The sequence below is a fragment of the Octopus bimaculoides genome, chromosome 21 (assembly GCF_046866305.1).
Source record: "Octopus bimaculoides isolate indiv1 chromosome 21, ASM4686630v1, whole genome shotgun sequence".
Classification (NCBI taxonomy): domain Eukaryota; kingdom Metazoa; phylum Mollusca; class Cephalopoda; order Octopoda; family Octopodidae; genus Octopus; species Octopus bimaculoides.
The window spans coordinates 40,017,325-40,042,928 of NC_142948.1; the positions used below are offsets into that span (position 1 = coordinate 40,017,325).

General features: G+C 37.6%; 2 protein-coding genes across 2 annotated transcripts in view; both read left to right on the forward strand.

Moving 5' to 3' along the window:
- Nucleotides 1–8,995: 8,995 nt before the first annotated feature.
- The window catches only part of LOC149131568 (suppressor of tumorigenicity 7 protein-like), a 33,906-nt gene continuing 17,297 nt past the window's right edge, over nucleotides 8,996–25,604 (forward strand). The window contains exon 1 of the transcript XR_016237807.1: nucleotides 8,996–9,185. The gene's annotated coding sequence lies outside the window, so the exon portion shown is untranslated. The remainder of the gene's footprint in view (nucleotides 9,186–25,604) is intronic.
- On the forward strand, nucleotides 9,497–25,522 carry LOC106878993 (uncharacterized). The gene is made up of 3 exons (XM_014928375.3): nucleotides 9,497–9,677; nucleotides 23,776–23,904; nucleotides 25,132–25,522. The coding sequence occupies exons 1-3, from the start codon at nucleotides 9,614–9,616 to the stop codon at nucleotides 25,365–25,367; spliced, it is 429 nt and encodes a 142-aa protein (XP_014783861.1). The 5' UTR covers nucleotides 9,497–9,613; the 3' UTR covers nucleotides 25,368–25,522.

The window sequence follows — 25,604 nt, forward strand, 5'->3', positions numbered from 1 at the left end:
TAATCCCTCTTTTGTTTGTTGTAGTTACAGTTGATATTGTTGCTGCTGCTGTTGTTGTTGTTTCTATTGTTGCTGCTGTGGCTGTTGCTTACTCTAAATAAGTCATGAATGAGCAAACCTCTGCTCGAATGTAGTCCGATTACAACCAAGATATTTTCTCGACGTGCAGGTAAATCAGCATAGTAATATCATTCAAGGAGGGATATAATTTGAGAAAGACTTGACTGTTCTTTCTAGCAAATCACGCTTTGAAATTCAGCCCGAGGTCACAACCCATTGGTTGGAACTAGTAAACTAAGAAACGGAAATAAATTGGCAGAATATGAATGGTTTTGAACAAGTAATGTTTACTGTAGCCACCAGTGACAGGTGTCATAACACAATATACTATAGTTAATGCCTATATTATGAATTATATATATATATATATATATATATATATATGTGTATGTGTGTGTGTATTTATGTATAAGTTAGCTGAGTGAGAGGTTAAAATAACCGTCTAAGGGATTGAAGTATCCATTATGCTACCGGTATATTACCTATGTTTAACCATAGGCATACACATGCAAGCATATTATGTTCATAAATTATAGGTAAAGACAAGGTTAAACATGAGTTTATCAAGAATCAAAATTTAAAGAAAACAGAAAATGGAAAAATATTGATGAACAACAATTGACATACATTAATTATTATTTATTAATTCAATACAAATAGACTGCATTCCATCTAACAGCTGTTTCTGTTTCCACTGTTGTATAGTATTGCCATTGATATGCTAAAAATATTTATCATATTTGGTAATAAAACCAATCTGAAGCCTGGAGCTTCGTCAGAGTGAAGAATAAATAAAAAACAGAAGAGCCTAGAGAAGAAAAACGAAAAGTTGAATATGGTTGTAATCATACCATTTTGCTTGTGTATCTCCTTGGGATTTTAAGTAAATGACTAAACTTAAAATAGTAATTGGTGGGTTAATCCTTTGTACGGGGGGAGGGTAGGTTGGATAAATAATAAAATAAAAATAATAGTGGGATACGCCAATAGGTTTTAGTCGGAGAAGGTGTGAAGTTGCATTAAGGTTTTAAATTAATCATAATATTTTTTAAAAATTATGTTTATAGTACTAATTAATTGTATTTATCATTATAAAGTGCTAATTGATTAAATGTAATTTTTCCTTTACTAGTAGTTGGTTAAGCCCTTCTACCTGTTGTACGAAGTGAGATAGGTCAAGGTCTAACGTTCGATATAATTGGTCAGTTGAAATTTAAAAACAAAAGACTGGCTATTGAGACCGTTATATGGTCTCAATAGCCGGTCTTTTGTTTGGGAAAATGGTGTAGGTTGTAAGGAGCCCTAAAACGCTTAGGATAGTATATACTAGATTTAAAAGATAAATATTATGGAATAAATGTTAAGAGAGAAATCTATTCAGATATTTAGGAAATAAGACGGCTGGAGGGGGGGGGGGGTCCAAAAGTTGTTTTTTTTTTTTTAGATAGGAATGTGAAATTAATAAAAACAACGAAAAGAATATATTCCGTAGGAAAATTAGGGAAATATTTATGGCTAAGGGGAGGTAATAACTAGAGTCAGTGGCCTAAATTGGAGACTGTTGGTCGACCATTCAGTGCATCTAATCAGTGAGCTGACTAGCCCACCAGACAGCTAATTTCACAGCTAATTGGCTAAACAATCTATAAATCAGTCAGCCTAGTGCTCAATTAAATAAGTAAAAGTAAATATCAACTAATTGAATTAATAATTACAATTTAAAATTAATTATTAAAATACTTACAAAATACTACAATTTGCTCATGCATTCATACACACAAAAATTCACCATACATATACATGCTTATACACACATTCATATAAATATATGTATATACATATACACCTAGGTACACTCACATACACGTATGCACACTCACTTACAACATCCATACACTCAAGTATGCACATGCCTATATACCCAGTCTATTATAATAAATATTATATATCAACCCATGCATGGGTACATACAGGTGCCAGTTTCAACAATCGGTCTCTCATGCATGTATTAATACATTTGAGAGACCTGCAAGACACAGATGTGGAGGTCTTCAAAACAAAACTCTATGCTTTCCTCTCCACGATACCAGACGAACCAATGGCTCGAAATGAGACACAGTTTTGGATTATATCAGGTGCAGGAGAAGAGCCATGCAAGGAACGTGAAGAGAGCAGAGCATAAAGAAGGAAAGTCACGGTGGTGCTCCAGCATGACCACAGCCACTTGGCTGAAACGCATAAATAAATAAATAAATAAATATATATATATATATATATATATATATATATATATCATGATTTCTGAAGTTAATAGCAAAAGAATTAGTTTTTTAAGTGATAATGCCAAACTCAAAAACACTATTTATCAATGCCAAGTCAGTACTCCTACAAATATTTCCTTTTATATTGGATCTTCCTCTTCATCAATATCCACTAGAATTTCTAATCATTTTTCCACCTTTAGAGATAGAAACAAACGTAATACCACGAGCCTTAGTAAACTAATTTGGGAACTTAAAGATAATAACATAAAATTTAAACTAGACTGGCTTATTTTTTCTACTTCTAGGCCATATGAAGAGGGTGGAAGATTCTGTTCCTTATGTAATACTGAGCTATACTTTATATTATTTTCAAAGAATAAACTGGTAACCATTGGCAGCAACACGTATTTTCAGCATTTAAATAACAATCACTTTTTTTATAAAACGCTATCATATTAACCCGTAATACATGAGTTCCTCAAATAGTTCTAGTAAAACATGTCATTAACTCCCTCATATGTTAGAAGATATCATAGATTGATTACGATTGACATAATTTATCTAAACATTCTTTATTTGTTAACCTAAATTAGAACACATATAAAATCTTTGAACATAAAATAGCGCATTATTTTTGGTTTAATTCATAGTAAAATTTACCCACAACAATTACATAATATGCAATGCTTTATTAACCTTACTTCTTCTTTTCCATATTTCATTGTACCTCAATATCATTAATTTACGACTTCCAATTTATTCACCAATTTGTTTAGCAATAATAAGAGTTATTTATGTTCCTGGCTTTCTTAGTGAGAGTTTTCTAAATCTACGATCCTAATTCATCATTTCAATGTTCCTAGAAACATCCTTAATTTTTATCAATCATAGTTTAAGTATTTATTCTTGTAACAAGATATATCCCAATCATTTTAATATCTCATTATTTGATGAATAATTTACTGATCAACATAATATATTGTGATTTTCAAATCTCAATAAAACTTTTACACTAATAAATATGTTACGGAATTACTGTAGTAACTTTGTCTTCTTAAGCAATATTTACTCTTTCAACCCCTAATTCAGTCCAACTTTTCTTACATATAATAATAAAGTAATCATTTCATGTAGATTAATAGACAACCCATTAACTTTATTATTCTTTTATTCATTAATTAATTTTCAATCATTTAACATCTCATTCACTAATATATGAATTACCTTCAGATAAATATCCCTCTACTTTATTAATAATTACCACACATCAACAGTAATTCATACGTACTAGGGAGTGTATTAAATTGCATATGAGTCTCTATATAAATACATGTAACAAGAAATACATAAAAAATATATATGTGTGTGCGATTGTACGTGTATAAGTGTTAATATATACACGTGTATCTGTGGGTGTGGGTGTGTATATATATTCATGTTTTTGTATGAAACTAGATGTGTTTGTATACATTTTTGTATATATATGTATTTTTATTTTTATTTTTATTGTTATTATTTATAAAAAATATATATAAATATGCATGTATATATGCTTGGTTGACTGCATGTATATTCTTGTGCACAGATATAGTTATGCAACTTTTTATATATATTCATATATGAGTGTATTTGTGAATATGTATGTGTGTGTGTATATATATATATATATATATATATATATATATATATATATATATATATATATATATATGTATGTATTTTTATATATGTGTGGTTGAGCGTTTATGTATGCATGTTTGTATATGTATGTGCTTATGTATGTGTATGTGTGTATATATGTGTATGTATACATGTATATGTGTGTGTATATGTATGTATATGTATGTATATGTATATATATATATGTATATATATGTGTATGTGTGTGTATGTATGTATATATAAGTGGGTTTGTACGTAGTTGTGTATGAATTCCGTTATAACCTTATCCAACTATAGTTCTCATACTCGGTTATAATGTCTTACGTTTAAGCTGGTTCCCATACATTTCCCTGAGGAGAAGTTTACATTTTTAACATCGCCGATTCCTATGGATCGCATAAATTGTAAGTCTTCGAAACATATGTCAGAATAAAAGTATGCAGTTATAATATGCGTTTACTCCATTCTTTATATATATATATATATATATATAAAATTCATGCTACGTTATATTCTAATCACCTAGAATTCATTGCTCTTTTAAAAATTACGATTTATGCATTGTTGTCTCTCAAATATTTAAAATCTACAATTAAGAGCCATATCTACTCGCTGGCGGTAACCCGCCCTCCCACCCCCTCCACCGGAAGTTCATTCCTCTGTCATCCTGTCAACCTCGGCTGTCTCCCGGAACCCATCTAGTAGCCTTGGCCATCCTCTCCCCTACCTTTGGGTAGCGCATTAAGTTTGAGAAATGTTTGCAGGTTGTAGGTACTGTTTTGCTTATGAATTCTTCCAATTGCAAGTTTTCTTTTCAGGTACACGACACTGCTTTTCCCCTTCCCAGGCTACAGGCCCACACCCCCAACACCCATACTGTTAGGATTGGCACTCTCAACGTCGGCACGCTGAAAGGTAGATCTGGTGAAATTGTTGAGATGCTTGAACGGAGACGCGTAGATATGTGCTGCATCCAGGAAGTAAGATGGAGAGGAGGTTCTGCGAGGTTCCTCACAGGCAAAGAACACAGGTACAAGATTTTCTGGGCAGGGAACACTGACGGGGTCGGGGGCGTAGGAATACTTCTAGCGGAGAAATGGGTGGATAAGGTAATCGAGGTCGTTAGAGTAAGTGACAGAGTACTTAAGATCAGACTAGTGCTTCATCATAGATTAGCTACTGTCATCTCAGCCTATGCACCTCAACCGGGGCTACCAGATGGTCTGAAAGACCAATTCTATGACACCCTCTTGCAAACTACCTCGTCGACGAGTGACAGGGACCTTCTCTTTGTGGCTGGAGACTTCAACGGTCATGTCGGACGTCGTGCTGGAGGCTTCCATGGCATACATGGAGGCTATGGCTTCGGTTCCCGCAACGAGGAGGGAACCAGACTGCTGGAGTTCTGTGATGCAACCAATCTTATGGTCTGCAATACCAACTTCAGGAAACCTGCCAGTCACCTAGTCACCTACCGCTCCGGCAGACACTCTAGCCAAATCGACTACATCCTCGCCAGAAATAGGGAAAGAGGGCGGCTTATAAATGCCAAAACCTACCCTGGCGAAGAATGTACCCCACAACATAGATTAGTAGTTAGCGACTTTGGGATCAAGGCAAAATGGGTGCCCAGAATTAGACAGGCTTGGAGAAGAAGGGTGTGGAAGCTTAAAGACCCTGCAAACGGACAGAGACTTAGAGACAAGTTACTTGAAGCATTTAACGAAATAGAAGGGGATATAGCATCATACAACGTGGAAGACAATTGGAGATTTCTGCGGGACAACCTGTTGAAAGCCACCGACCAGATTTGTGGGTGGTGTAAGGTCCCCTCCCGACCCAGAGTAACGTGGTGGTGGAACAAGGAGGTAGACAGGGCTATTAGACAAAAGAAACAGGCTTGGAAGGACTGGAAGAACGGTGGTAGCAGGGAATTGTACCAATGTGCCAGAAGGGAGGCTAGGCGACAGGTTTATTTAGCCAGAGGGGAAGCAGATAAGGAAAGATTTGCCAATGTTCTGCGCCGTGAGGACCAAAGACTCGAGGTATTTCGTGTTGCAAGACAGTGTAGGAGAGAAATGTGTTGGCTATAGCCTAGTCACCCGTATTACGAACCAGGTGATACACGAAGGAGTCATACCCAATGACTGGTGTAGCAGCATCATAGTCAACTGCTACAAAGGTAAAGGAGACGCTTTAGATACAAATAATTACAGAGGCATCAAGCTGTTAGATCAGGTTATGAAAGTTACAGAGAGGGTCATAGCCCAACTAATTAGGGAGCGAATCAATTTAGATGAGATGCAGTTTGGGTTCGTGCCAGGTAAAAGCACTACTGATGCCTTATTTCTAGTGAGACAGTTGCAGGAGAAATACCTAGCTAAGGATAAACCTCTGTACCTGGCTTTCGTTGACATGGAGAAAGCCTTTGACAGGGTCCCCCGATCCCTTATCTGGTGGTCAATGAGGAAACTTGGGATAGAAGAATGGTTAGTGAGAGCTGTGCGAGCCATGTACAGAGATGCTGCCAGTAAGGTGAGGGTTGGAAATGAGTACAGCAATGAATTCCGGGTAGAGGTAGGGGTCCACCAAGGTTCCGTCCTCAGCCCCCTCTTATTTACCATAGTCCTCCAGGCAATCACAGAGGAGTTCAAGACAGGTTGCCCCTGGGAGCTCCTCTATGCTGATGACCTTGCCCTAATTGCGGAGTCACTATCAGAACTAGAGGAGAAGTTTCAGGTGTGGAAGCAAGGTCTAGAATTGAAGGGCCTTAGAGTCAACCTAGCTAAAACCAAAATCCTAATAAGTAGGAAGGTAGATAAAACACAAACCCCTTCAGGTAGATGGCCTTGCTCAGTATGTAGAAAAGGAGTAGGTAGTAACTCTATAAGATGTACCCGGTGCAAGCTATGGACACATAAGAGGTGCAGCAACATCAAAGGCAGGTTAACTAGCAAGTTAGTTTTTGTTTGTGGCAGATGTTCAGGTGCAATAAAGACTGCAAACAAACAGGAAACAACTTCTATCTCATTCCAGGGTGAAAAACTAGAGGTAGTCGATAGCTTCCGCTATCTGGGCGACCAAGTTAGTAGTGGGGGTGGGTGCGCTGAAAGTGTAGCTGCTAGAATAAGAATAGCCTGGGCAAAGTTTAGAGAGCTCTTACCCCTGCTGGCGACAAAGGGACTCTCACTCAGAGTAAAAGGCAGACTGTATGACGCATGCGTACGAACAACCATGCTACATGGCAGTGAAACATGGGCTGTAACTGCTGAGAACATAGGTAAGCTCGCAAGGAATGAAGCCAGTATGCTCCGTTGGATGTGTAATGTCAATGTGAATACCCGTCAGAGTGTAAGTATCTTGAGAGAAAAGCTGAACATTAGAAGCATCAGTTGTGGCGTGCAAGAGAGACGATTGCGCTGGTATGGACATGTGGTGAGAATGGAGGAGGATAGCTGCGTGAAAAAGTGCCACACCCTAACAGTTGAGGGAACCCGTGGAAGAGGTAGGCCCAGGAAGACCTGGGCTGAGGTGGTGAGGCAAGACCTTCGTACATTGGGCCTCACCGAGGCGATGACTACGGACCGAGACCTTTGGAAATGTGCTGTGCGTGAGAAGACCCGGCAAGCCAAGTAAGATCGTTGCCAGTGCCCCTGGACTGGTTCTTGTGCGGGTGGCACATGAGATGCACCATTTTGAGCGTGGCCGTTGCCAGTACCGCCTGACTGGCCTTCATAGGATTTTCGAGCGAGATCGTTGCCAGTGCCCCTGGACTGGCTTGTGCGGGTGGCACATAAAAGACACCATTTCGAGCGTGGCCGTTTTCGTGTGGGTGACACGTAAAAGCACCCACTACACTCTCTTAGTGGTTGGCGTTAGGAAGGGCATCCAGCTGTAGAAACTCTGCCAAATCAGACTGGAGCCTGGTGTTGCCATCCGGTTTCACCAGTCCTCAGTCAAATCGTCCAACCCATGCTAGCATGGAAAGCGGACGTTAAACGATGACGATGATATATATACTTTATTTAAAAGCAGCAGAAAATATAACAAAAAAAAAATATAACAAATATATATATATATATATATATATAATAATTTTCCCAGAAGATGTAGCAACCGTTACCAATATAGCATAAGAACTTACCTTAGGGGATCATTAACTAGATTCCTTAAGGGTCGTTCTCACATTTTATATTTATATTATAAGGTTTTTAACTTTTAAATTTTCATATTCAAAAGAGACAGACTTCAAACTCGATATATCGATTTATTCACCACTCTATGTTAACATTTCTGTGCCAAACTTATCCAGTGACTGGTCCATTGGATTTAGACATTTGGCAGTGGTGAATAAATCGATATATCGAGTTTGAAGTCTCTGTCTCTTTTGAATATGAAAATTTAAAAGTTTAAAAACCTTATATATATATATATATATACTTTATTTAAAAGCAGCAGAAAATATAACAAAAAAAAAAAAATAACAATATATATATATATATATATATATATATATATGCTCTTTTTCTCTCTTTTACTTGTTTCAGCCATTTGACTGTGGCCATGCTGGAGCACCGTCTTTAGTCGAGAAAATCGACCCCAGGACTTATTCTTTGGAAGCCTAGTACTTATTGTATCGGTCTATTTTGCTGAACCGCTAAGTTACGGGGACGTCAAGCGATGTTGGGGGGACAAACACAGACACACAAACATATACACATATATACATATATATATACGACGGGCTTCTTTCAGTTTCCGTCTACCAAATCCACTCACAAGGCTTTGGTCGGCCCGAGGCTATAGTAGAAGACACTTGCCCAAGGTGCCACGCAGTGGGACTGAACCCAGAACCATGTGGTTGGTAAGCAAGTTACTTACCACACAGCCACTCCCATATATATATATATATATATATATATATATATATATATATAGAGAGAGAGAGAGAGAGAGAGAGAGAGAGAGAGAGAGAGAGAGAGAGAGGGGTTTCTTTCAGTTTCCGTCTACCAAATAGACTCACAAGGCTATGGTCGGCCCGAGGCTGTAGTAGAAGACACTGCACAATGTGCCACGCAGTGGATCTGAACCTGGAACCTTGCTATTGGGAAGCAATCCTCTTACCACACAGTCACGCCTAAAATATACATACATACATACAAAATATATTGTATTAGCACGCAATTTGAATATACGACAGTAAGTGATGGATATACATATATATATATATATATATATATTTATACATACATACATACTTCTTAGTGGTCAGACCATAGGTGATCTTCTTCTAGCATAATAAATGTCCACTTAGTGGTCATCCCTCTTATATGTATGTAATATAATTTTTCTGAATGTTCAGATTTTTCAATAGGCTCGGCCACTGGTTTTAAATTGATATGAATTAAATTAATACTCAATTTTTCACCCTTATTATTTAAATTTACATGCATCCATATCGCGAGAGAATGGCGAGTGAGAAAGAGCGGGAATCAGAAAGAGAGAGAGAGAGAGAGAGGGAGGGAGTAAATGTAAATACGTGTAGAGCTATATTGATGAGATGGTGTGACTACCATTAGGACGACGATGCTGCTGATGTTGCTGATGATGAGGAGAGGAGCTCCGCCATGATAACGTCAGGCTGCCAACAGACATTAATATCTGGCCTCATTTTACTCTTCCTGGCTCCAGGTTCGTCTCTTAACAACTCTTCATTAACATATTGTCAGTCATTTACTTTAATATTTTTCTTACTGTTATTATTCTTTCGTTTCGTTTTGTCTGTTCCTTCTTTCCTTCTAAAATTCCATCATTCTATATTTCCTTTATTCATCCATTCCTTTATTCATCCATGGAATTATTTATTTATAATTATTTGTTGTTCAGTTTTATTTTTGTATGTCTCTTGTTTGTTTACTAGGAAATCGTTCTAAATCAAATCAGTGTCTCATTATGTATGTCTGTATGTGTGTGTGCGTGTATGTATGTATGTCTGTATGTGTGTGTATGTATGTATGTCTGTATATGTGTGTTTGTATGTGTGTGTGTGTGTATGTATGTATGCGTATATCAGTCTGTCTGTGATGTGTGTGTTATATGTGTGAGGTGCATAAAGTACGTTGGACGTGTATGTGTATGTGTGTGTTGTATATGTATATAGGTTTGTGTATTGTGTGTATATGCGTGTGTGTATTACGTGTGTTTGAGTTGCACATATGTGGGTATGTCGTGTATGCTTTGTATGTGTACATATACATGAAGGGGTGTATATGTGTGTACGTGTGTACCTTTTTCTATGTGTTTGTGTAAGTGTATGCGTATATGCTTATATGTTGTGTATGTATGTGTGTAGATTGTGTATGCATGTATGTGCGTATGTGTACATGATGAGAGCATATGTCTGTGTTTTGTGTGTATTCCTTCTGTATATGTAAATGTATATGTCTGTGTTTTGGTCGTATATATGTATACTTTATTGTGCTTCTTGTTTGCCTATTACTCTTGTATGTGTTTTTGTGTGTGTGTGTATACACGCACACACACACACATACGCATATATGCACGTGTGTGTATGTATGTATGTCTTAATATAAACACACCCGTAGGCACGCATTAAAATATATTTAATAAGTATGGTTTGTAAAAAAAAAAACAAATCCGAAAGAAGAGGCACATTCTAAGATATTAAAAATGGGGAAGGGGCCGGTTTATGGCATTACCTTAGATTTCCCGTCCATAAAGGGTTGAGCTTTATGGCCTATCGTTAGATCCCAAAATCTTGTCGGCCCACGGACGCACATCATATCTACAAACAGTTCTGACACATACATACGTACATATATACTACTACGGTACTACTAAAGCAAACAAAAACAGATAGTGTGTTATTTTTATTCCTTCTACCTATCTACGTTGTTTAGAAAAGAAAAAAGTAATTTTAAAAAAATTATTTACTTTGTTTAAAAGAAATTATTTACTAATTTGCATACGCGCACGCGCGCACAGGTATTCAATTGCGCGCTCGCGCGCACTTTTCGTAGGATCGACCACTCACGACTAGCTTGCGCGTTCGGGTCCGCGCTGCTTTAGTAGTACCTACTACTACTACTACTACTACTGTAGCCATGTTTACATTTGAACAATATTGATGCTGAGTTAGTGTAGACGACAGCATACAAATCTCCACCATGATTTTATTGATCCGAAAGTACACACACTCACACAATACACAATACACTCATGTGCGCGTCTAGTGGGTATGTGTGTAAATACATTTTATGAAATATAATATACCCACTAACATACTCACATATAATACACACACACACATATATCTATCATCATCATTATCATCATCGTTTAACGTCCGCTTTCCATGCTAGCATGGGTTGGACGATTTGACATTCGTAATGTATGAATATGTGAATGCACACACACACACATATATATATATGCAATTAAAGATATATTATATAATACACAATATATACACAGATGTCTACATATACGTTTGTATATATGTGTATATATATGTATACGTGTGTGTGTGTGTGTACAAACACACACACACACACACAAATATATTTATATCGTGATAACCATAGAGATGATTAGCATAACCCCCTACATATCGTTTTTTCATATATACCTGGGTTGGCTAAGTCTTTTCCACCGCAACATCTCGTCATTTCTCGTGTGTCCTTGGAACCTCCCTCAACCAACTACGCATTTTTTAGCCTCATGAAACTAATTTTCTGTACTTCTTCCGCTTCTTGCTCCCATCATCCAGACATTTCTTTAACCTGCTGAGCTGGTGCGAACATGGCAACACATGTCCGTACCAGCTGAGGCCTTTCTCTTGCATTCTCCATTTGAGTCTCTTTATCCCACTCTTTTTCCTCTACTTCATTGGTTATTCCTCTGTGCAATAAACATCCAGAGAAGCATGTTCTCTTTGTGTCTATTTTTACAAAACTTATGTGTTCATGATGTATACTTAATTAGATATAGTCCAGTATGTATGTTCTTGGATATAGTCCAACACTTCTTTTAATGAGTATTACTTACTCGAGTGTAGTCCAGTGCTTTGTCACTGTGGGGAGTGTGTTTACAAGTCTTGTGCGAGTGACGGAGGTGACACACGGTTAAAATACATCATTTCATTCAGAAAATAGAAATAAATTTTAATGAGTATTACTTACTCGGATATAGTCCAACATTTTGTCAGTTATTTTAGGCCCCATTTGTTGTCTTTATTCCCGATGTTTTTGGATAGATTTTGGAACAATGTTTTATCGCTCTCACATGTTAAACGTCCCTGTTGTTTTTGTTGTTATTATTATTATTATTATTATTTAATTTGCATGTTTGTTACAATCACTCACCAAGACACACCCAGCATACTAGGGCGAGTGAAAGATAAGCGATGTTACAGTACGACTGAAAGCTTTGGCAGGGGCAGTAGTGAAATATATTTATGTAATACAACACATACATTTAAATCGACGTGGTTTTTATAAGGATGTGGGCAGTACTTGTCAGCACATTCATTTGGATTTCTCTGAGACATGGTTTTCCTGGAATCTTCTCTAGATGTTTCTGACATCCCTTTCTTATTATACCTAGGGTACCCACAATAATAGGAATAATTCTCGTTTTTAAGATCCCACATCTTTTGTATTTCAATTTCCAGTTCCTTATATTTACTTAATTTATGAAATTCCTCTACAGATATATTTTTATTTGTGAGAACACTTACATCTATTAGTCTACATTCTTCCCTGTCTTTAATGAATGTGTCTGGCCGATTAGCCTGGATCGTTCTGTCGATGTTGACTGGAAAATTGCAGAGGATGGTGACATCTTTACCTTCAACAACTGGATCAGGGTGATGTTCATACCAGTAAGCAGGAGTGCTAATTTTGTAGTGTTTACATATTTTCCAATGTAAATACTGTCCTACCCTATCATGACGATTTTTGTATTCGTAAAATACATTATTGTTATTGTTGTTGTTGTTGTTATTATTATTGTTATCCTCTTTCAATTTTGTTTCCATTTCTTACCGAATGGTTTTCCGACCCCTAGGGCAAAGAAGCTCATTGTATATTATTATTATTATTATTATTATTATTATTATTATTGAGAGAGCAGTGCATGCCATCAAAGTGACACTGGGGTATAAATATACAAATCGTAGTGTACTCATTATGACTACCCGCCTGAGAACATGCATGATGACTATCTGTGTGTGACATAGTGATTTTATATCAAGATAAACAGCACATGACCGTGTAGGTGGTGCCCAGTTGGAATTTTCTTCAGGCCAAGTAGCCCATCCCGTTCAAAAGGTCCTTGAATAAGGTTTGTTTAAAGGTGATGTAAGAAACACCCATTTTTCCAGAGGTGACTTATTCAAACCCCCAAAGAATTCCTTTCAGCACATGGCTATGCGGCTCACCCACTACTTCTGCTCGTGATCAGAGAAGCACATATCGTCAGCCACTAAAGGATATGCTCAACTGATTAAGGTCAAACAACTGACAGGGTATTGAGAAGAATATTTTCTATAGCCCATCTTTTATAGCAAGACAAAACATATACATGATAACACTTCCAAACAGTTAAGATTAGAAGCCATGAGAGCCACTGCTTGGTACTTGTTGTTGCTGTTACAGTTGTTCATCATCATCATCATGACTATTATTATTCCCCACTACTCGTGATCAGGGATGCACATATCATCAGTATGCTCTACTAGTTAAGGGCAAACAACTGACAAGCAAATCTGTGGTATTGAGCAGAATATTTACTGTAGCTCATCCTTTACACTAAGACAAAACATGTACGTGTTAGTGTTCTCAGTTCAAATTTTTTCCAAAGTCGATATTGTCTTTCATCCTTCCAAATAAAGAACCAATTAAACGTGCGAGTCGATTTAATCGACTGGCTCACTACTCCAAAATTTCAGGCACTGTGCCTATAGAAAGAAAAGATTATTATTGTTATTATTATTTTATTGTCTTTGCACAGCTTCTAATGCTGGAGATGTACTATGGTGTCAGCTGTTCCCTACCATTATTATTTTTATTATTATTATTATTATTATTATTATTATTATTATTATTATTATTAAGGCAGTGAACTAGTAGAATTGTCAGTACATTGGACAAAACGCACAGTGGTTTTTCTTCTGGTTTTACGTTCTGAGTTCAGATTCTGCCGAGGATGACTTTGCCATTCATCCGTTTGGAGTCCATAAAATGAGTTTGGCACTGGGGTCAGTGTAATTGATTCTCACCTTACCCACAAAATTTGGGGCTTGTGCTTTTAATAGAAAGAATTCTGTTTATTATGCAATGGTGGCTTGATCAGGATCTGTTAGAGTAACAGACAAAATGTCGCAATGTATTCTGGTTGTGAATGTTCCGAATTCAAATCCAATCAAAATCAACTTTACTTTTCATTCTATCAGAGACCACTGAAAAAATACCAACTGAAGGCACTGGATTAGCCAAACTATAAGAAGGTTGGACGGATGCTTACGGTATTTGTTCCATTCTGAATTAAAATTCCAGTAGGTTAATATAATTAAGTAGTCATCTGGTTTAATACCATCATTTGGTACTTGGGGTGCCTTTAGCAGAGTCCACTCTGTTGTATGCATTTGAACTAAGCTTCTAGCCTGAGTATACCTTTTTCCCTTCCACCTGCCTTGGAGGCCCTGTAGAAGGTCGTGTTTACAATTAGAGACGGAACACATGTGAAGACGAAGTTAGATGCGAATTCAAACTCAGGGCTAACCTTCCTGCACCATGTGTTGCTCTGATTCCAAGACTGCAAAATTGTTGGAGCATCGGGAAAATGGGTTGCAGTTATTTTTCCTGGCCATTTAGGTTCTGCATTCAGATCCCACTGAGGTTACCTTTGTCTTTCATCCCTTCAAGGTCAAAAAAAAAGGTAATGATCCAAGATGGTGGGTTAACCGACATTCTGTCGGTTGCGATGATGTGTGTTCCACTTAATCTAATCAATGGAACAGCTGCTCATGAAACTGAAGTGCAAGTGGCTGAGCACTCCACAGACACTTGTACCCTTAATGCTTAGGGAGATTCTGCATGACACGGAATGTGACAAGGCTGGCCCTTTGAATTACAGGTACAGCTCGTTTTGTCATCTGAGTGAACTTGAGCTACGTGAAATAAGTGTTTTTCTCAAGGACACGACACATCACCAGGAATCGAACTCATGACCTTACGATCGTGAACCAAGTACCCTAATCACTAAGCTACTCCCTTTCATATGGTGCGTTAGCTCAATTGTAACATCAGACCAGATGCCTATGTTATTATTTCCAACTCTTTTTATTCTGAGTTCAAATTTTACCAAGGTAAACTTTGCCTTTCATCTTATCGCATGTCTAAAAAAGAAAAAGAAAACAAAAATGAAAATTAAAATAAAAAAAGAAAAGCGGTATCAGTCCATAGGAGTGGATCGCCAGACGTGTTGGAGCACCATGCTGTATTCTGTATCTGTCACGGCTCAGTGCATTTTGTGTTTAAATCATGCAACCATCGTTGAAAATAAAAATGGCGACTCTTCTGCTAGGAATTGTAACTGATAGATAATATCTGTAATTTGAAGAAAGAAAAAACAAAAGAAACCGAATTCAGTCAGGCACTTCTTTCTGTTCGGTTTAAAGATGGACCTCTGTTGGTGTCATCTCCACGAATGCTACCATCATTACCACTATCACCAACTTTGTCGGCATCAATATCAGCACCACCACCACAAGAGTACTAGCAGAATCCACTACCACCATCGACGCCACCACTACCATAAGTACTACCAATACCACCAATAGCATCACTACACCCACCACGGCTATAAAAAGCCTCCTTGCTTCCTATCTACTCCATCTAAGTTGGCTTAAGGTTAATCAATGGTTTCACTTCTCGTTTCCCCCTGCCCTTAACCCATCACTCTATCACTCCTATCCATTTGAAATAATTGATAAATTAATTAATAAATTGATAATCCTTTACCTTTTTCATTTGAAATAAAAGGTAGACGTTGGATAATGTAGGTCAGGTTACACTATGACAGCAAAAAAAGACAGATGTTGTCTTGATTGGAATAATTATGATAAAAGTCACAGCTCAGCTTGTTCAGAGTTACAACATCAGTAATGTAAACCCCCCCCCCCCGCCCCCCATCTGGAGCACTCCCTCATTGAGAATTAGAAAAAATTTTCCTAACCTTTGCTAGCGCAGCCGCTGCCACCACTACCGCTTCTATTGTTTAATATCTCTGCTGTACCCTCCTCCATCAACAAATAGTTTGTCAGCAATTCATATTCTGTTCTTGAGTTAATGACAAAGGATTAGCACTTGAACAAGATTAACTATGAAATGATCAGTAGAGATTAAAACAAAGGAATGTGTTTGTAAATACTTTCAAGAGATTAACTCGTAATCCAACATTGGCAAGTAGCAAAAACCTTGTCAGCCCTCCCCATCCCCAAGCACCACTGCCTTCATTCCCATTCTCCACTACCCGTCAGTCTTGTCTACTACCTTTAATAAGTACGAAACACTGAAAAGTTTATATATGTATAATTAATAAATCTCAGGGTAGCAAAAAGAAAAAACTAGTCAAATGGTCCTATTATGGACATCTCTTTTATGTGTTTAAATGTACACTGTATGTATTTATATATATCTATATATATAAAAATGAGAATGTGTCTGTCTGTCTGTGTGTGTGTTTCCCTAAAACTCGAGAACTACACAACCAATTTCATTCAAATTTTACACATGTCTTACTTAGGGTTCCGGTTGTGTTTTAGTCAAAAAAAAATTTTTAACTTCTTGCAGAGTTCGAGCCCACGGCAACATAATATCTCCTCCACTATTTAAGTATTACGTGTCAAAAGTGAAACAAAAACACTCATGTCAAATACTTTCACTTTAAAAATGAAACTATTCCACTAACTGAAACAATCACATTTCGATACTGTAATGACAGATACTTTCACTTTAATGGTGTGTGTATATATATGTATATATATATATATATATATATATATATATATATATATATATATATATATATATATACAGAGAGAGAGATGTATATGTATACATATACATGTATATGTACACGTATATGTATAGATATATATATATAGATATAGATCTATATGTATACATATGTGTAGATGTACATATATAGGTGTACATCTAATATGTACACATATATAAATGCATACAGATATCTATACATATATACACCCATACACACAAACCTATATATGCACACAAACACACACATTAGTCATTTGTTTTCTTATCCAAAACTACGTCAAAAGTATTGAATGGATCTTTAAGAAATTTGGAAATTATATTCTATGCATAATGGCCATAAGCCCCATGAAAATTCATATATTTTTGATGTTGATGAAATTTTAACCATACAGATTACACGCAAATAAAGTAATATTTCTAAAATTTTTTCTTCTTAGAAGTTACAAAGACCCCTTCATGGGGACTTCACACCCACAATTTAGTCATTTTTCCTAAGCAAAGACGAATACAGTTGTACCATTGGTAGCTATAGGGTCACCCGAACATAACAGATGAGCATTATTTGTAATTCAACGGTACAACAGTGTAAGACTATCCTTTCAGATATACTTACATTGTGATTTCTGCAATGTGGTGCATAAATTGTCAAGTAAATGAGACTCATCTTTGCCTCCACTGATTCACTTGCAAAGTGATGAGAAAAATTATTTCGTTGCAGACCTCCTTTGAGTCTTTTTATTACCACTGCGACACATATAGTCCCCACACATTTCGATACTGTAATGACAGATACTTTCAGAGAGAGAGAGAGAGAGATGTATATGTATACATATAGATGTATATGTACACGTATATGTAAAGATATATATATAGATATAGATCTATATGCATACATGTATATGTATACATTTGTGTAGATGTATATATATAGATGTACATGTAATATGTACACATATATACATATATATTCATGCATACAGATATCTATACATATATACACCCATCACACACATACACATGCACACAAACACACACATTAGTCATTTGTTTTCTTATCCAAAACTACGTCAAAAGTACTGAATGGATCTTTATGAAATTTGGAAATTATATTCTTTGCATAACGGCCATAACTCCCATGAAAATTCATATATTTTTGATGTTGATGAAATTTTAACCCGAACATAACAGATGAGCATTATTTGTAATTCAACGGTACAACAGTGTAAGACTACCCTTTCAGATATACTTATATTGTGATTTCTGCAATGTGGTGCATAAATTGTCAAGTAAATGAGACGCATCTTTGCCTCCACTGATTCACTTGCAAAGTGTTGAGTAAAATTATTTCGTTGCAGACCTCCTTTGAGTCTTTTTATTATCACTGCGACACACATAGTCCCCAGTTGGTAACATTGATTTCAAGGCCTTTCCAGATGAGAGACTGGCATTCCACTTAATGTCTATGTTCCATGCTGGCATGGATTGGAGAGTTATTAATGTAGAAATATGGTATCGTAGCTACTAACAGTTGAGGGTTGCGTAGTCTAGACGGCGTTTTTAAATTTCATTATTCTCTTTAACCCGGGCAAAGCCGGGTATTTCTGCTAGTATATATATATATATATATATATATATATATATATATATATATATATATATATATATATATATATATATATATATAGACTCTTTTACTCATTTCAGCCATGCGGCTGCAGTCATGCTGGAGCACCTCCGTGGTCTTTCTGATTTCTTCAGTCTAGGGTGTTTCATATCACCACTCCTGTATGTGCCTTTGTCCCAGCTGTTGGCCCATTTGGTGAATAAGGGAGTTTGATTCCGCTGCCTACATCTGCACTTCATGTCAGGATGTTGGTTCATCCGATATTGTGGAGAGGAGAATGTCGAGCTCCTTTTTGAAGACATCTACTTCCACCTTATACAGATTTTAACATTTTTGTGGTTGGGTATTGAAGAGCTACACTACTGCATTACCTGGTCCTGAATTTAGATGGGATGGATGGTACCTTTGGTGAAATACAATGTCAGCCAGTTCTTATATACAAGTTAAAAACATAGTTTGTTCATCTCAGCCAGGTATGAATAACCAAAATAATTCAGATGTGAATAAATTTGGTTTTTAAGTGAATTCATATTTAGCAATTATAATCAAAGATAAAATATTTATAGGATTCTATCAAGTAGCGAGATTTTAAACTTGTATATAAGAACTGTGGATACTTTGTGTTCACATGGTATGTATAAGTGTTTATAATTATGTACTTTTAGTTGTCATACTGCAGACGGTAAAGTGGTATTTCATCACCAAATCAGAGATTGGTCTATGGCTAAACCTTTTTAAAAAAATCTCTCTTGCTCATTTCCTTGCTTTCAGCCCTTGTCTCTGTGATAAAGTAGTTTTAGAGCCCTTTTGTCATCTTCTTCTTGCATGTAGCATTACTTGGTAGTTACCCTTATGATAATTTTATAATTATATTCATAGAATTATATATTTTGTATGTATGTTTGTATGTGTATATTTATATATATATATATATATATATATATATATATATATATATATAAATAAATTGTAAATCCAAAAAATAACAGCAAACATACAAAGGATTCTGCGGTACACGTGTTTCAAGCTTTATATCAGTGTATAATTTACAATACAAAGCTATCTTCAGCCGCAAAAGTATTTCTCTCCCAGGAAAATACATCACATCGGCGTTAAAGGAGGAAGAAAGGTGTGATATAAGAGGTGAAGATCCTTTCGGTATTTTGTATAGTACTATACCTCATATAATTTTCCATTTACACATAATTTCTTTGGTCCTCCGAAAACCGTCCATACCTTGCCACGATTCAGTGTGTAGTGTTAAGTTGGTGGTTAAGAACAATACAATAAAATGACAAAACGAAACAACAATATAAAATAAAATGGGAATATAAAATCCTGAGCAGAAAAGAAAAGAAAAAGAAAAAGAAATACACAGATATTCATGTAAAAAAAATTTTTTAAATATATATATATATATATATATATATATATATAGAAAACAAAAGATGAAGAGAGATGAGGGAACAACAAGCAAGTGTATTAGTTTGATGCTTGGGAAGAATGAGAACATCTTTGACGTTTCGGGCCTATGCTCTTTGACAAAAGATTGAGAGAGGAAAAAAATCATCATCATCATCATTTAACATCTGCCTTCCATGCTAGCATGGGTTGGATGATTTGACTGAGGACTGGCAAACCAGATGGCTGCACCAGGCTCCAATCTGATCTGGCAGAGTTTCTACAGCTGGATGCCATTCCTAACGCCAACCACTCCGAGAGTGTAGTGGGTGCTTTTACGTGCCACCAGCACGAGGGCCAGTCATGCAGTACTGGCAACGGCCACACTCAAAATGGTGTATTTTACGTGCCACCTGCACAGGAGCCAGTCCAGCGGCACTGGCAATGACCTTGCTTGAATGTTTTTTCACGTGCTACCGGCACAAGTGCCAGTAAGGCGACACTGGTAATGATCACACTCAAATGGTGCTATTTACGTGCCACTAGCATGGAAGCCAGACAGCTGCTCTGGCAATGATCACACTCGGATGGTGCTCTTAGCGCTCCACTGGTACAGGTGCCATCACGATTTCGATTTCACTTGCCCCAACAGGTCTTCGCAAGCTGAGTTTAGTGTCCAATGAAGGAAAGGTACGCATAAGTGGCCTGGCATCAACCCTGGCAGAGGCCTCGGATTATGGTCTCACTTGGCTTGCCGGGTCTTCTTACGCACAGCATATTTCCAAAGGTCTCGGTCACAAGTCATTGCCTCGGTGAGCTCTAATCTTCGAAGGTCGTGCTTCACCACCTCATCCCAGGTCTTCCTGAGTTTACCTCTTCCACAGGTTCACTCAACCGCTTGGGTGTGACACTTTTTCATACAGCTATTCTCATCCATTCTCGCCACATGACCATACCAGCGCAGTCGTCTCTCTTGCACGCCACAACTGATGCTTCTAATGTTCAGCTTTTCTCTCAAGATACTTACACTCTGACGGGTATTCACATTGACATTACACATCCAACGGAGCATACTGGCTTCATTCCTTGCGAGCTTACCTATGTCCTCAGCAGTTACAGCCCATGTTTCACTGCCATGTAGCATGGTTGTTCGTACGCATGCGTCATACAGTCTGCCTTTTACTCTGAGTGAGAGTCCCTTTGTCGCCAGCAGGGGTAAGAGCTCTCTAAACTTTGCCCAGGCTATTCTTATTCTAGCAGCTACACTTTCAGCGCACCCACCCCCACTACTAACTTGGTCGCCCAGATAGCGGAAGCTATCGACTACCTCTAGTTTTTCACCCTGGAATGAGATAGAAGTTGTTTCCTGTTTGTTTGCAGTCTTTATTGCACCTGAACATCTGCCACAAACAAAAACTAACTTGCTAGTTAACATGCCTTTGATGTTGCTGCACCTCTTATGTGTCCATAGCTTGCACCGGGTACATCTTATAGAGTTACTACCTACTCCTTTTCTACATACTGAGCAGGGCCATCTACCTGAAGGGGTTTGTGTTTTATCTACCTTCCTACTTATTAGGATTTTGGTTTTAGCTAGGTTGACTCTAAGGCCCTTCAATTCTAGACCTTGCTTCCACACCTGAAACTTCTCCTCTAGTTCTGATAGTGACTCAGCAATTAGCGCAAAGTCATCAGCATAAAGAAGCTCCCAGGGGCATCCTGTCTTGAATTCCTGTGTTATTGCTTGAAGGACTATGATAAATAGGTGGAGGCTGAGGACGGAACCTTGGTGGACCCCTACCTCTACCCTGAATTCTTCACTGTACTCATTGCCAACCCTTACCTTACTGACAGCGTCTCTGTACATGGCTAACACAGCTCTCACTAAACATTCTTCTATCCCTAGTTTCCTCATTGACCACCAGATAAGGGATCGGGGGACCCTGTCAAAGGCTTTCTCCATGTCAACGAAAGCCAGGTACAGAGGTTTATCTTTGGCTAGGTATTTCTCCTGCAGCTGTCTTACCAGAAATATAGCATTAGTGGTGCTTTTCCCTGGCACGAACCCAAACTGCATCTCATCTAAACTGACTCTCACCCTAATCAGTTGAGCTATGACCCTCTCCATGACTTTCATTACCTGATCCAGCGACTTGATGCCTCTGTAATTATTTGTATCTAAAGCGTCACCTTTACCTTTGTAGCAGTTGACTATGGTGCTGCTACACCTGTCATTGGGTATGACTCCGTGTATCACCTGGTTAACTATACAGGTGACTAGGCTATAGCCAACGCTGCCAGATATTTTGAGCATGTCTGCAGTGGTTCCTGATGGGCCGGGGGCTTTCCCTGTCTTCATACTCTTAATTACTTTATCTACCATGGTACTGTCAACTCGGATAGCTGGTCCCTCTGTTGGGTCGACATTCGGCAGACTCTTTCTCCCATTCATTCTATTTATTGAGCAACCTTTCATAGTAGCGTCTCCAAACCTCTCTCTTTGCAGCCTTGTTTCGTGCAAGTGTACCATCATCTATGCGGACACATTTCTCTCCTACAACATCACGATTCTCTCTCACACACTGTCTTGCAACACAAATGTTTGATAGTTTCTTTAACAGGACGTAATCTACCTTGTCAGGGCCCAAGCTGAACTCCAGATATGTGACATTTACATTTGAACCCTCACCTGGAGACTTTAGGGTGTCATTGATGCAGGAGTTGTCCCTGCCACTGTGGAAACTATACTGGTTGGGAATAAGTAGATTGTTATTTTCCAGGAAGTGAGTTACTTGAAATCTCACCATTCTCTTGAATAATGTGATGATATGAGAGGTAAGTGAAACAATCAATTGGGATAGGAAATTTTGCAAATATAACCAGCATCTAGTGATTTCATTCAGAAAATAACTTTTCTTCTTGTGTTCTTTGAATAACAATGATAATCTTCATGCAATTTTGATGATAATGTTTCTTTGATTCCAGTGAAGCAATATCTGTCAAGTGAGCGCGTTGCAGTGGGCAATGTTATAGCTGGTTAATTTTTTTGGTTTTTATTTCCCTAAGTACTTTTCTGTTATGCAGGTGCCCATGTTTAGTTTTGCTCATGGACCGTAATGGAGTGTGGTGTGAACATTTATTTGTAACAATGTCCACAAATAGCAGCCAGTATTGATGCTGCTTGGAGTGAGGGAGGAGGAAGAGAGAGAGTGAGTGAGTGAGTGAAAAACTAGTCAACAAGTAGAAGATCATAGGTGATTGCCTTCCAGTTAGCATTGTGTAGATCCATGAGGCCAAAAGAGTGTGCTGGAGCGAGATCGTACTGTGTCGCTTTTGGTTGCTGGAATCTCGAACTACAGATAATCATACCGTGGTCAGAAAGGATGTGGTTACTAAACATTAAGTCCAACGTGGTTCTGTTGAATCTTGTTGGCATAAGTACAAGCTGAAAGAGGAAAAGTTCATTGATGAATTCTGAAAATAATTCCACTGTTGCTGCTGTGCTCTCTTTGGCTGAAATGTATAAACTGGTCTTCAAGGTATAGTTACCAGTGAACACAGGGGAGATGAAAGACTTAATGTTTACGAGGCATTCTTTGAAACACAGTAGTGGCGCTTGGGGTGGCCAGTGGAATTCAGTTATTGCTAAATCATTAATTTTGTTTCTTTATTGTTCCAGATTGTGTTTCCAGCCTCAAATGCTATGAATGTGACAATGAGTTGACCAACAACTTTTGCATGAGCGATTTAAACCTGCACGAATGTGGACCAGCGTTGGACACATGCCAAACCATTGTAGCTTATTCAGGTACGTCCCATGTCCCCTCAGAACTGATGGCAATTACTTCTTATCTACTTTTGGGTACTGTTTTATTTTTTAAAATTATCGTATTTACCAATGTATAAGACTTGAATTTTTGAACAAGTTGTATTTCTGAAGTTTTCAGACTTTTCAGGAGAGACATAAATTTTAAGAAGTATAAAACCTCTAATCTCCTTTAACATAAGATCTTCTGTCAATGCACTTGTAGCGCTCACTCCAACCACTTCGTCGAGTCCCCATAGAAGTCTTCCAAATTGACAGAGTTCCGAACTCTTGTTATAGCCACCTTCCTCTCCAAAACCACTACCCTTGAGGTTCTCCTTCAGCTTATGAAACAGCCAGAAGTCTCATAGAGTTGTAGGAGGGTGACGGATGGTTTCCACTCCCCTCTCTGTCAAGTTGTTGGTTACTAGGATCCTCATCAATGAACACCCTAGGTACAAACTTTGCATAAATTTTGCGCATACAGATCTTTATGAATAATTTTATATCACAGTAACTCCAAACTGTATGCTTATTGTCTATATAGACACACTATAGTTTTCATCCAGATAACTGTTAATTTTCTCAACCAGTCCGATGTTCTGGTGTCCTTCTCCCTCTCACACCTCTCATCATCTCTCACTTCCTTTCTACTGTCTTTGAGTTGCTTGTGCCAGTGAAAAAGTCAGGAGTATTTCAGAAGCTTCTGTGGAGTTTTCACCTAGCTTCACACAAAACTTTATTGCATGACGAGCTTCCAAATACTGGTACTTATCCTATAGGTGTCTTTTTGCCGAATCACTAAATTACGAGGACGTAAATAAAACGTTGGTTGTCAAGCAGGCGGTAGTGGGCAGACAAAGACTCACACTTTCTCTCTCTTACATATACAATGGGCTTCTTTCAGTTTCCACTTACCAAATTTACTCAGTCTTTGGTCGACATAGGGCTTAAGTAGAAGCAGTATCCAAGCTGTCACGCCATGCAATGTAACTGAACCTGAAACCATATGATTGGGAAGTAAACTCTTTACCACACAGCCATGCCTGTATAAATTTAGTATTTGTTTTGTTTAGGCGATCACCTCTAGTTTGGAGAAATGAGTAACCCTGAAAGTCATTGGAGCCCAAGGGTCTTGAAAAGTTGATGTTGTATTTGTATTAAATTTTTCTTGTACTTTCATTGTATTTCTTTGTCTTTTTACTCTTTTTTATTTATTTATTTTTGCAGACGTCAGTGAGAAGCTGTCCATCATAAAAACATGTTCTGTGAATGCTTCTTGTCACATCCAGAAACAGGAGAATAAAGATATTCCCTGTGATAAAACCCAAAACAAATGGATTTGCACCAGTTGCTGTCACGAAGATGGCTGTAATATCAGCGGGCAGGAGTTCGTACAGTCATCGTTTGCTGTCTTACAGCTTCTTATTGTGTCTTTATTTGCTACTGATGTCATTGTTGGATGAAACAAAGTGAATGTAGCAGTAGAGTATTATGTTGTTTGTTGCCGGTTGAGATGGTATGAAACACACACACACACACACACGTTTATATGTATTCGTATGTAAATAAAACGAAAAATATAGTAAAAATATCAAATAAATGTACTTTAACCCTCAAACTTACTTATTTTTATTCTTTTATCTCCTGTCTTTTATTTGTTTTAAGTATTGGACTGCAGCCATGCTGGGGCACCACTTTGA

What these genes read in the sequence shown, in the direction of transcription:
- LOC106878993 (XM_014928375.3), top strand. Translation starts at nt 9,614, where the DNA reads ATGATAACGTCAGGCTGCCAACAGACATTAATATCTGGCCTCATTTTA. An exon ending in TTTACTCTTCCTGGCTCCAG is followed by an intron (nt 9,678 to 23,775) that starts GTTCGTCTCTTA and finishes TTATTGTTCCAG; the next exon opens with ATTGTGTTTCCAGCCTCAAA. An exon ending in AACCATTGTAGCTTATTCAG is followed by an intron (nt 23,905 to 25,131) that starts GTACGTCCCATG and finishes TTATTTTTGCAG; the next exon opens with ACGTCAGTGAGAAGCTGTCC.